The sequence below is a fragment of the Carlito syrichta genome, unplaced genomic scaffold (assembly GCF_000164805.1).
Source record: "Carlito syrichta isolate Samal-C Ts95f unplaced genomic scaffold, Tarsius_syrichta-2.0.1 Scaffold128042, whole genome shotgun sequence".
NCBI classification, from domain to species: Eukaryota; Metazoa; Chordata; class Mammalia; order Primates; family Tarsiidae; genus Carlito; species Carlito syrichta.
This window is the reverse complement of record NW_007072138.1, coordinates 131,335-144,796: the sequence shown is the minus strand read 5'-3', so window position 1 is coordinate 144,796 and position 13,462 is coordinate 131,335. Positions and strand designations below refer to the sequence as shown.

General features: G+C 42.3%; 1 protein-coding gene across 3 annotated transcripts in view; it reads left to right on the top strand.

Moving 5' to 3' along the window:
• The window catches only part of TTC39B (tetratricopeptide repeat domain 39B), a 107,220-nt gene that overhangs the window by 44,001 nt on the left and 49,757 nt on the right, over window positions 1-13,462 (top strand). For all 3 annotated transcript variants that reach the window (XM_008048886.2, XM_021707954.1, XM_021707955.1), the window contains 3 exons: window positions 4,044-4,154; window positions 7,816-7,947; window positions 9,034-9,110. In XM_008048886.2, the coding sequence (XP_008047077.1) occupies window positions 4,044-4,154; window positions 7,816-7,947; window positions 9,034-9,110 (320 nt within the window). The remainder of the gene's footprint in view (window positions 1-4,043; window positions 4,155-7,815; window positions 7,948-9,033; window positions 9,111-13,462) is intronic.

Genomic DNA, 13,462 nt, shown 5'->3' with positions numbered 1-13,462 from the left:
CGCCTGGGCAGCGAGACCTCATCTCTACAATAAATAAAAAACTCAGCCGGGCGTGGTAGCACATGCCTGTAATTCCAGCTACTTGGAGGGCTGAGGTGAAAGGATCGCCGGAGCTCAGCAGATCGAGGCTGCAGTGGCCAGGGGCATGCCACTGCACTCCAGTCTGGGCAGCCGAGTGAGACTCCAACTCAAAAAACTAAACTAAAATAAAATAAATAAAATTTATTGTAGGAATGAGTTCTTACCAAGTTGCCCAGGTTGGTCTCAAACCCCTGGGCTCAGGCAATCCTCTCTCCTTGGCCTCCCAAAGAACTGGGGATGACAGGCATGAACCCCCTCACCCGGCTTAGTTCGGGAATCTTTTCATGACATCTTGCCAGGCTGGAGGGACATGCCATGTTGATAAGCCTCTTGCGAGATGCTCCACTATTCCAGATAATCTTGGTCATCATTCCTGTCTGGTCGGACAGGTGTGGTGGGGGCAGATTTCCAGTTCACCTGGTAAGTGTGGGTTGCTATTTTAGGTTCTTAATCTAGGAAGGCAGTATGATGAGCATCTGTTTTAAGAAGAGATACGTAGTCTGAGAGTGGTATCCAGGATGAATTAAAGCAGAATTAGAAATATCTGGGATGGGTGGGGCCTACTCCAGGGCCACTGAGTCTGAAACTCTGGGGAGAGGATCATATATTATGAAGAGCGGTCTGTTTCAGCAAGCTCTCTAGGTGAGTCTAATGCATGCTGAAGTTTGAGAACCACGATATCGAAGCAATCGTCGAGGAGTGTTTCTGAATTCGGATTGGAAAGAACTCATTCTCGGAGAGTGTTTCAGAATTCAGATCTGAAGTAAGAAGAGTCTCGATTTATGTGTTGGCAGTGGAAATGGAGAGGAAGTAATATCTCTGAGAGACGCTTGAGAGAAATCCTGGCCAAGATTGAAGTTGCTCTCCTGGTCATTCCTTGTGGCACTGGTGTTCTGGAGAAGGGTGTTAACTCCGGGTGAAAATCATAGTAAGCCACTCAGAGAAGTTGAGTTTACAGTTTTTGGATGTGCTAAGCTCCTACTTTTGTGCATCTCTCTAAGCTGGGGCGTATGTGAGGGGTCCCCCAAAAACCTGAAATGTATTGATTAAAAATTGTGTGCTTATTCTTACATGTTTAAAATTAAGTCACCTTCAAAGTACTCTTCATTTGATTTAATACACCCATCAAGACGCTTTTTCCACTGCTCAAAACAGTTTTTGAACTTGTTGATTTTGATGCCTTTTAGTGCTTCTACTATTTTTTGCTTCATCTCATCCGTGTAGGTAAAACATTTCCTTTTGAGGACTTTTTTCATCTGGGGAAACAAAAAAAGTCACTCAGGGTGAGATCAGGTGAATAGGGAGGTCGAGGCACGGCGGTCATGCTGTTTTTGGTCAAAAACAAAACACTCAGTGCAGTGTGGGCAGGTTGTTCATGTAAATGACCCATCGTGAAATGGGCAAACGGGTAGAAAGAATCTAAAAAACAAAAAAAATCACTGAAGCTGAATGCGGTTCTCTCTCAATAATGCTAGCTGGTACACAGATGCCGAAGGGTTGCTAGAACACTCACCCAGCCAGGGAACTTGACAAAGGTCTGGTTTTTTTTGGGGGGTCCCCCCCTTATATAGTCTATTCTCCCAGGTGACAGAGTGGCCAGCTGAGATGCAGAGTTGTGTGGGTATTTGGCAAAGGGAGGGCCAGAGTCTGTTTATAGCCTGTTTCCTGGTAATAAAGGATAAGCTATAACCTGAGAACTGGTAGGAAGTAAAGCTGGAAAATCCAATATTTGAAGAGAAGGAATGACTAGAAAACAAGTGAGGATTTCAGAGCCAGTGTATTTGCTCTTGTTCTTAGAATAAAATTCTTCCTCTCTGCCACTTTGGTTTCTGGGCTATTGCCTGTTTTCTTTCCTCATTTTCTAACACTCTCTGCTTTGTTGACCACATTCCCAGTTTAGAATTCCCCCTTCTGGCCCCAACCTAGAGATTCCCATGGCTGGCACCATTGAATGTCACCTTTTTCAAGAGCTTTTCCTATCCATCCTCATTAATGTTGGGCCTTCGTGTCTACCCCCTACCAAACTAGCTTCTATCCTAAACTAGTTATCCCAATCAGAGATGGTCCTAGTTAGTTCTTGGTCTACTAGTGTAATTCTACCATCCCTTCTCAGTGAAATGAAAGCTCCTTGAGAGCCTGGGATTCTGTGTGTCTTGTTCATTTCTGGATGCCAGTACCCAGAAATGCCTGGCGCATATTTAGCACTCCATAAATATTAGTTGAATGGATTCTAGTAAAGATTTGATTGGTAGGGAGTAGAGGTAGGCGATGGAAAAAGAAGTGAGTCTGCCGATACCAGGCAACGCATGATGGCTAACTTGGACTGGGTGGCAGAGATGAAACAGGATACATTAAAAAGACTTTCAAGAGGTCATACTGACAGAATTTGGTGATGGTCTGATATGGGAGATATCATGCAACTTTCTTGGGATACATCTTTCTATGAGAGGTTTGTGAACTCCTAGCAGAAACATAAGGGCAAAGCAGTTCTTAGCGCTCTAGCTATCCTTGCATGGAGAGCTTGTCTCGGTTCTCTTCCATCCCGAAGGAGGTGCCTCGATCTCTAGGCAAGAGGAACTCTTGGTTTCTACCCAGAGCAACTCCGCCTGCCCGTTTATCTGCCACTCAACTGTATTTATTGAGCTCTAGATATGCAGAAGGCATTGGTGGCACAATAGTGATGACAACAGCCTCCCTGCATTTGTGTCCCGGAGAGGGAATTTAGACAAGCATGTCCACTCATACTGCACGTACAAGAGACTTCTGGATGGTAATAAGTATTGTGAAGAAAAAAAAAACAGAGGTCAGTATGGAGTGAGATCAGCCAGGCTGCTCTGAGTGGGTGCTGCCTTAGCTGAGATCTGAATAACGAGAAAGAGCCTGAGAAAACCTGGAACAGAGGACGACTCCATGCGGTACCTTCAGAACCCTCTCCTGGGAGGGGAGTAGGTGAAGTGGGCCTTTGCTTTCAGACTTTGAAGAACAGATCCGAAAAGGTTGGTAGCAGAGAACTTCAACTTCAAATACTTATCAAGTTTATTTCTTATCAGGATTTGTGTTTGCCAAATCAACCTACTGCTCATTTACTTACTGAAGTATTTTCCCACTTAAATGTTGTTACACAAAACATTTTAGAGATGGCTATAGTTTCAAAGAAGAGCATTTCTGTCCATCATAAATGGTTCACAGATAATTTTCCAAAAAGGATAAAATTGTTGTACTCATACAGAGATAAAAATGAACGCATGTTAAAGGTTTTATTTAATTATTCGTTATCATTGATTAATTATTAATCAGTGAGGACACTTGGCAGATGTTATAACAAGTTTAAAGGAGAAATCAAAACAGAACAACTTTGTATGGAGCAAAGGAATGCTTGAATGAATGTGCAAATTCAGGAAAACTAGCTTCTTCCACAGTGGGGGAGGGAAATTGAACCTCTACTGGCCAGGACAAAATGGACATGCTGATAGACAGCAATTATTTTGCACTGCTATGGGTTATCTGTGATTTACAGAGTTGTAAGGTAGCTCCCTTAGAATCAAATAACTTGCAGAGGTTTCCTCTAGAGTCTAGACAATGCATAGTTTTAAACGGAATGCTTTTTCTTTCCCCACACATTTTCCCCGTATATAATTAAACTAAAGCAAAATAATCTCTCCCTCTTTCATGAACAAATGCGCACAGTTTCTACCTTGGTGGTCTTTGGAATGATGGGGGAGGGAGCTGTTATCTACTTAGTGCCTGCTACGGACATTCATCATTGGTTTATATCATCCTCACCACAGCCCCATGAAGTAGGTGGTGGTGTTCCCATTTTACTGGTAAAAATGTTGAGACTTGGGGATGCCGTAGACATGGTTATCGGCAGAGTTAGAATTCCATCTCCAAAGCCCCCCCCACAGACACTCCCTGGGGGCAACTTGCTAATAATTCTGTGTGTCTATTTTCTTGATCTTTAGTTCGCCGTCAGCCAAGATGGATCTCAAGAGTGGCCTGGAAGAATGTGCCGTGGCATTGAACTTATTTCTAAATAACAAATTTACAGACGCCTTAGAATTGCTTCGTCCATGGTGATTTGCTTTACTTCTTTTAGAGAAAATATTTTTTCAGATGTTTCTGATGACTCTTTGATGTCATGCTTGTGAGTTAATTATCTATTTCCACCTTAATATTTATAAGCCAATTTGGTCGAGGCCCTAACAGTTGGTCAGTTTTAAAATTCAGTTGAGAGACTTGCCTTCTCAAATATATTGTAGAAAATTTCTGACTCTCATATGTTAATCTCTATACTTATTCAAACATTATCATCTGATGCAGTTTTAGGGCTTTAATATTGCTTTCTTCAGTGAATTATTTTTGTGGTTCTTCCTCATAAATATTGAAAAACGTTTCCTTTGAAATGGGGAGGAAAGAACCAGAATATGCTAGTCTCAATGCTGAAAAAATTTTGAGATAATGAGAATATTATTGGAATTCTCTACTTATGTGAGAAACAAGTTAAGCAATTTAATTTCAATCAGTAGGACCCGTTAATTTTTCAAATATCGCAGCAAAGCCTGTGCTCAGCCAGTTTAGTGGACCTTCAGCTTGACAGGTATAATCTTACATTGTGTCTTTGAACACAGTTACTTCCTTAGATAAAGCTTAGACCTCATATAATAGTTTTCCGGACAATTACTTGGTCACAAAAGTAGGCAGTCCCATTCCTTATTTTGAGTGGTCAACAGGGTGACCAGACTCTGGCCATTGGCTTTGAATCTTAGGGATAATTTACCTACTGAGGAGCTGCTGTGGTAAAATTATTAAGATTTAGAATTGCCAGATCTTAAGATTGATCAAGACTGTTCAATTAGCACTTCACAGCTTAAGAACAAATGATGAAATAGATGAGGAAGCCCGCAGTCTGAGGACGTTGTCCAGTGTTGTCTCCAACACTGGTCTCGCAGTCTCCGCCTTGCCTGTCCGCTGCCTTTTTTCTCCTGTCCTTCTCAGTTCCTCACATGGCTCTGTCTTCTTTGTCCTCTCTGTCTTTGTCTTTCCCTCTGTCTTCTTCTCAGCCTACCGGCCTGTCTCCTTGGGGTTTTTTTTTAAATTGTTGTAAAAGAGGAGACTCCCCAAAACTAGAATTTATTTATAAAAAATTGTGTATTCTTACACGTTTAAACTTCAGTCACCTCAAAAGTACTCTCTGTTTGATGCAATACCCCTATCGAGCTGCTTTTTCCACTGCTCAAAACAGTTTTTGAACTTGTCAGTTTTGATGCCTTTTTAGTGCTTCTGCTGTTTTTTGTTTTACCTCTTCCACATTGGCAAAACTGAGGACTTTTTTAAATTGGGGAAACGACAAAAAGTTGCTCTGGCCAGATTGGGTGAATAGGGTGGGTGGGGGATGGGAGACATGCTGGTTTTGGTCAAAAACTGCTGAACACTCCGTGCAGTGTGGGCAGGTTGTTCATGAAAATCACCCATCATGAAATGGACAAATGTGTTGAAAGAAGCGCCAAAAAAGATCTACTGAAGCCGAAGGCAACCTCTCACAACAACACCAGCTGGTCCACTGATGCTGATGGATTCCCAAAACACTTAGCAGGGGAAGCCTGTACTATAAGGGGCCTGTCCCCCATAAAATAATTCAATTTTGAGGGCGTTTCCCCTCGTATCTTAGTTGTATATATTTTGGAGGTACATATAATGTTTTGTTTTCCGTATACAATGTGTAATGATCAAGTCAGAGTAACTGGGATATCCATTACCTCAAACGTTTATCTTCCCTTTACGATTCTTCTAGCTATTTGGACGTATATAATAAATTATTGTTAACTGGCTGGGCTCAGGGGCTCAGCCTGTAATCCCAGCACTTTGGGAGGCCGAGGCGAGTGGATTGCCTGAACCCGCAGGTTCGAGATCAGCCCGGGCAACATGGCGAGACCTCATCTTACAATACATCAAAAATTAACCGGGCGTGGTAGCATGCATCTATAGTTCTGGCTTCTGGAAGGCTGAGGTGGAAAGATCACTGGAGCCCCGCAGGTTGATGCTGGGGTGGCCATGAATGTGCCACTGCATTTTAGCCTGGGCGACAGAGTGAGAGTCCAACTCAAAAAAAAAAATTATTGTGCCGGGCTCGGTGGCTCAGCCTGTAATCCCGCGCCTTTGGGAGGCTGAGGTGAGTGGATTGTCTGAGCCCGCGGGTTCGAGACCCGCCTGGGGAGCGAGACCTCATCTCTACAATAAATAAAAAAATCAGCCGGGCGTGGTAGCGCATGCCTATAATTCCAGCTAATTTGGAAGGCTGAGGCGGAAGGATCACCGGAGCCCAGCAGGTTGAGGCTGCAGTGGCCGGGAGCGGCCACTGCACTCCAGTCTGGGCGACAGAGTGAGACTCCAACTCAAAAAAAATAATAATAATAATAATAAAAATGAATTAAAAAAAAAAATTATTGTTAACTATAATTTCTCTATGGTACTGTTGAATACTAGATGTTATTTCTTCTAACTGTATTTTTGTACTCAGGAGCTCTTTTGGTTTTTATTCGGATGTCTCCTATTTTTGTCTGGTCATAGGATGGAGTGAAAATAAGTGATTTAGGATTGTATTCAGTCAGGGTTTATATGATCTGATCTTTGTGCATGTTTCACTGTTAAAAACACTTTTTCCCCACTTGAATTCTTTTTTTTTCCTCTTCTCCACTCTTGGAAGAGCTTTTAGTTAAAAATGTGAGGTTTGAAACCACAATTAGTGATTAGCTTTGAGCTGCTCTTATTCCTTGTGGTTCTTTTGAACAGGCAGTGCCCTCAATGTTCAGGACCAACTGCACATTACCAAAGGATGTTTAGACTGTTTTCATGGGGGAAAAGAATAATGTGGCCTGCATTTGTTTTACCTAGCATCAGGCTGTTGAACATTAATATTTAAATTAAAGACAAAACCGTGCGTTACTATTTTAAACCTTATAAATCATTAACTAATATCAGTTAAGACGTTTTTGAAAGAAATGATGTTTTCACAGACTGAGAATCCGGGCGTCTGCCTTACATCAGGGCTAATTAACATCCTTAAGACTCCTAAAGCCGTTCTCACTGATAACTTGATACTCTGAATTCCAATAACTTTGATCAGGAATCTTGGATAATGGGATTCGATGAGAAACAAGTTCTAAGTTCTAAGTTCTACCCTTGTCCGGGCCCTTGCTTCCTCTTGGCCTTTAGCTGGAGGAGGCGAGGGATGATTTAAGTGAGCCTTTATCTTTCAAAAATATGTCAGCATCTCTTTGTCAAAAACACATTTCCAGCAGCCTTTATTTCAGCAGGCATTTTGGAGCCAAAGACAGTAGTAGACTGTCCCTGGTTTAGATGAAAAGAAGGTGGGTTTGCTTCGAAACCTTAGAATCCTCAGGCTGCCCCCTTGTGCTGAAACAGGGAAATCATATTGTCTACCTGGGCTTCATCCTGCAACGTTTTATCCTGCCCGTGTGGGTTTAAATGAGAAAGTCCTTGGTTCTTGAGTTTTTAAGAGCATACCTTTTGCAGCCCGTATCATTCCAGTGATTATGGTAAAGGAGCAAAGGCTATCCTTGTGAAAGTCGAGGCGAGCGTTTGCTAAGTTTTCTTTTTAATTTTTATTTTGCGATTGTGGGGGTACTGCTAAGATTTCTGAGGCTCCATATTGGACCAAACCTGGAGTGCTTTTTCTGTTGGGTGGAAATGCACTGACCCCTGTGTTCTCCCCAGGGCGAAGGAGAGTATGTACCATGCCTTGGGCTACAGCACCATTGTGGTGTTGCAGGCTGTCATGACCTTCGAGCAGCAGGACATCCAGAAGGGCATTTCGGCTATGAAGGATGCTTTGCAAACCTGCCAAAAGTATGTCTGAGTAGTTAAATTCTCGAGCTGTAACTACAAACCCTTATGCCTGTATGACAAAGTGAAAGGCGTCTGCCTGCTTGAGAGCTCTGTGACGTTGGCTGCTGTAACAGAGAAGGACTTCAGCCTCAGAGCATTTAGGCCTCATTAGTTTTATGGGATGGAGCTAAACACTTCCTATTAGGAATTGTGCTAGGATTCCTGTCTGATGTCTATCTCTTCCACTCTTCTTTGTGATAGTTTGGGGCCTAAGCTACAGAGCCAGTCTGAGAGGGATTTCAGTGGGATTAGTGCCTAGCATCTCTCGAGGGTCTCCCTGTGGCAGATGAGACCGGGGATACGTGCCATCCCAAGCCAAGCAAGAGGCGTTTTTGTTTTATGTAGGGCATGCTGTAAATCCAGAAGGAATTGTTTTATATGTTGAAGAAGGACATATCTGGACACTTTTGGTTGGTCAAAATGAGATGGATTTTTCGTTTTATTTTGAATTTTACTCTGTATATAGAAGAGACTCTAACAAAAGCTATTATTACCACTGGCACATTTTAACATGGGTAAAATTATGTTCTCATGTAACTATGTTACAAGCTCTTCAAATGAAAAGAGTTTCCGAATATTGCACTTTAACTCCATTTTTAACCTGTGGAGAATTTTTAAGAAATTTCTTTAAGAGTTGTGGGATGCATATGAGAATTTGCTCCATAAGTAAATTGCGTGAAGGGGAGGTTTGGGCTTCTAGCGAACCCTCCTGTGGAGAATCTTATCACAGAGATAGTGATTTCAGTCATAGAGATAAGGGAAGGTGATTTTCAGGCTTAGTGTTCATGGGTGTGCGTGGGGAAACCCACGCTGCTTACGTGTGTAGTAACATGGACTGAGCTCGCACAGGTGGCCATCCAGTGCTAGGTACAGAGTGCTAGTTAGACAAGGGTGGTCTCTGCCATCATGACTCTAGGGTTAGGCATCCAGCGTGGGGACTCTTTGGTGTGACTGTGACTGAAATGAATGCCCAGTGACAAGGAGCTCAGCCTGGTTTGTTGTTTTTTCTTTCTATTTCCCATCCCCCGCCCCATTTATTCAATGCAGATACAGGAAAAAAGTCACGGTTGTAGAATCCTTCTCAAGTCTTCTCTCCAGAGGATCACTGGAACAGCTGAGTGAAGGTAAGAATTGTTTAAAAGATTACTTTTTTAAGGGTTGATGGGAGACCCAAACTTCGCCTGTAAGATGACCACTTATGTGCCTGTTCCTGAATTGTGCCCCACAATAATAAATAAAAAAACAAAAGATTAATTTTTTTCTGTTCTTTTAAAAATTAAAAAATGATAATCTCATAACATTCAGTACTGAAGTGTGTAAAGTAAATAAAATGTCTTTTACTCTTTCCCATCATACTCACCCCCCCCAGAAGTTACCATTGTTAATAGTTGGTTTTGAAGCCTTGCAGACTTTTCTGTGTATAGATACAAATATATCTTAAGGCATACATAGGGATTTTGTTGTTGTTCATGTATTGTTGTTGTTGTTCTTTCCTTTTTGCAAACATAGAGTCTGTTAATACATGTTGTTCTACAATGCGATTTTTGACATTGCTATTTTCCCAGATCAGTACACCTAAATGTTCTTCATTTTAACAGCTACGTGGTTAGCATTCCATAGGATGGCTGTGTTATAACTTACTTGCTTTTTCTCTATGCTAATGTTTTCTCTGTTATAAATAATGCTATCCTAAAATCCTTGTACGTGTGTCTTCATGCATTTTTTCCCCAAGTATTTCATAAGATGTATTAGTAAAAGTGGATTGAGGGTTTGACAACTTAAAATACTTATAGATATTACCACTTTTCCTCCAAAGACTTTTGCTAGTTTATATTCTTACCTTGCATCCATGAGAGTTTCAGTTTTCCAGAAGGTATTGACATTTTGGTCCAAGGTAATACCTTTGATATCTTTAAAAATGTTGAGGTTTCACAGTACAGAAGATGTTTGCTTTGTGGACATTTATGAATATTAAAGAATTCAGAAATGACTGCGGCACTGCCCTCAGATGGGTGGGAGGAAATGGCTGCTCTTGTCAATTGCCTGGCATCCCCGTTGAGGTTAGGGTAGAAGTTTTATGATTGGCTCTGTTTTATTCGTGTTACACTCTAATCAAAATAGTTTATAAGAAAGTAGCATCCGGATAATCTTGTAGAAGAAAAGACTATGTCCTTCAAATGTGACCATTGTAGAATAAAGCTTCTCCTATCCAAGGAGAATTTGTGCCCATGTGGTCATTGTCAAACTTGTTCTCTGGAAGAGGAAACACAGAATATTAGAAGTAGCTTTGGTTGATTCTTGCAAGAGCAATTGTAGATACTGCTGTTGGAATCACTCCTATGGTCACACATATGGCAGATACAGTTTTGAGTGAGTTTTACTATGACATTTTGTTTATTGTGTAAGGTTATCAACTTGCTATGGTTATTGGAGAATTTGGGAGGATTTGCTTGGTGGGAGACCAGATTTGATTGCAGGAGAGGATTATGAGGCATATTGCATCTTCGGGACTTGCATCAAGGGGATACACTGTTGACCCCCAAACCGTAGTCAAGACAGAATGGCATTTCATTGGTCGCTTCAGGCAGCTGAAACCAATCACCCTTCTCTCCAGAAACTGACCTTCAAGTATTCATAAGAATTTACTTATCCCTTGGTTTCAGACAGCGTACAAATTCATATTTTCATTCTTTGGGTCATTTATGTAAATCAGTCCCAGTAAACCTAAAGTCCACTAAAGGGGTCAACAGAAGACATTGGACCCTTTTGTTATCTTCTCCTTTCTGTTACCCACTATGTGACCTCTCTCCAGTGGCCAATTGAACCTAAAATTCCTTTTTCTTTATAGTATGGAGGCTAACATTTGAGGTTTTTTACCTTAGTTTTGGGGAGAATGGCATAGTATTTTTTGGTGTGAGTGTAAATAATAATAATTTTAAAAATAAGATGATAATGCCCCATTTTTAAAAAGCCCTCTGTGTTTGTGCCAAATACTGCCCCTGGTGCTTTTCGTCACATTAACCAATCTCAGCTAGCCTCCTTGTCATAGTCTAGGAACTGATGTTCAAAGAGAGTAAACAAATGGCCAGGATTACTCACCCTAGCAGAGCAGGGTTTACATCTGTTCTGTCTTTCCTTCAATCATAACTTTTTCCACCCTAACCCACACCCGCCTATAGGGACAGCAGAAAAAGGACAAAATGTGGCATATATGGATGAGGGAAATGTCGAATGTTTCTGTGCGAGACATCTTGTTTTTTTTTTTTTTTTTGAGTCGGAGTCTCACTCTGTTGCCCAGACTGGAGTGCAGTGGCCGCTCCCGGCCACCGCAGCCTCAACCTGCTGGGCTCTGGCGATCCTTCCGCCTCAGCCTTCCGAGTAGCCGGAACTACAGGCACACTACCACGCCCGGCTGATTTTTTGATTTATTGTAGAGATGAGGTCTCGCTGCCCAGGCGGGTCTCGAACCCACGGGCTCAGTCAATCCACTCACCTCAGCCTCGCAAAGCGCGGGATTACAGGCTTAGCCACCGAGCCCGGCTGCGAGACATCTTAAAAATAGATGATACTGTGTTCTTATCTTTTTAAAAATGTCTTTAGACAATGACACTTTAGTAAATGAGGAATAAAGTGGAAAATTACTTTTTATTGATTAAAAAATAGGGTGTGGCTGGATTCTAGCTCTTCAGGAAGCTGAGGCTAGTAGGATCACTTGAGCCCAGGAGTTCAAGGCTGTAGTGAGTTAGGATCTTGCTGCTGCACTCCATGGGTGTTAGAGCAAGACCTCATCTCTAAAGAAAAAACAAGATAAAGCAGTTAGTCAACTAGCTTGTGAATATAGCCTATTCTGAAATACAGGTTTATTTAGCCTTTTATATCTAAAGGCTGTGCTTTGCCGACATTTTAGTACATCACGAAGACATTTTCTTCAGTGGACTAAGGAATTTATAATTGAAAGATATTCTGGTAGGTACCTATTCATAAATACCTAATGGCTAATTTTGAGAACTAACTAACTCTGCAATATAAATCAACCCCAGTGAAAGAATAAGGCTTTTATAAATTAACTTGCATTTTTTTCCTAGCGAGTTTGGCTGTCACTGCAACCCAAACAGACTTTGTGTTCAAGGGAGCATGTCAAAACATTGTAGCTTTAGTATGTGATTTGTTTTTCCTCTTGGTAATTTTCATTTACATCCCTGAGTGTCTGGTTGTCTGCAGGAGTGAGTCTGTTTCATGAAACTTTTCATGGGTTTAACGTGGAACACACCGGCTCTTTTCTCTCGTTGCTGGCATATTGCCCTGAATGGGTCTCAGATTGCCTTTAAAACAGATATATGTAGTGCCTAGTCTGTGACAGGAAGGCATACTTGTTTATGAAATACAGAGTTCAAACTCTCATGCCTTTCCTGTCTTCCTTCTTGTGACACCCTTTATGCTCCTCTTAGGTTTGTCTGTCTTTAGCTTAACACTGAGTGATCTGCCCACTTTTCTGCTCAGAACTGTGCGAGGAATGACCGTTGCCCTCCGAATCAAGCCCAGACCCTGACATTCAAGGCCAGCCATGATTGAGCCCTGGCTTACCTCTGTGGTCTCATGGCTTCTCCTCCCTTCACACACTGGTCTTTTCCCAAAGATGTTCTGGGCTTTCTTTGCTCCTTGCCTTTGATTTTGCTGGTATCTACTACTGTCAATAATATCGCCTCCGCGTGGGCCCCAACCAGCAGTGTGCTTCTAAGCAGACTTTCCTGTTAATTCCCAACAATTTCACTTAGTTATAAAGTTACCGAGGAAGGAAACATTCAGGTGACTCTGTAGAAATAAGTCTCCAGTTTGTGTCCCACAGCACACACTGAGAAAATCAAGAGGCCTGCTTCAAGGGGAGGCATTCCGAAGGATGGAGAGCCCGACTGTGGATGCTGCCACTCGGTGCAGGCTATACCTACCCAAGTTTTGTCTGTCGTGGGTTTGACCCCATCTGTCTGTGTGCCATTGGAGACGGTAGCTGTAGAGTCGCTTCTTTGTGAATTAAACCTTTGGAAACTGTGGCAGGCACTCAAAGCAACTTGTGAGAACCAGTGGGATGTTTGTGTGTGTCTGGTAAGGGTGGATCTGCGTGTGTAAGTGCAACAAAGTACTGGTTCTTATCCCTCTGGATTCACCAGCATTCCAGAGAACACAGAAATGCCCCATTTTTCAGTCCCTTACTCAACTTAAAGTTGCTTTCTGCCTTTGGGCCATTACTGACATGGGCCAAGGGCAATCATCTTGTTGAAAGTAGCCAGCAAGCTGGGCTCAGTGGCTCAGCCTGTAATCCCACGCCTTTGGGATGCGTGGATTGCCTGAGCCCACAGGTTTGAGACCCGCCTGGGCAACTTGGCGAGTCCTCATCTCTACAATAAATAAAAAAAAAATGAGCCGGGCATGGTAGCGCACGCCTGTAGTTCCGGCTACTCGGAAGGCTGAGGCGGAAGGA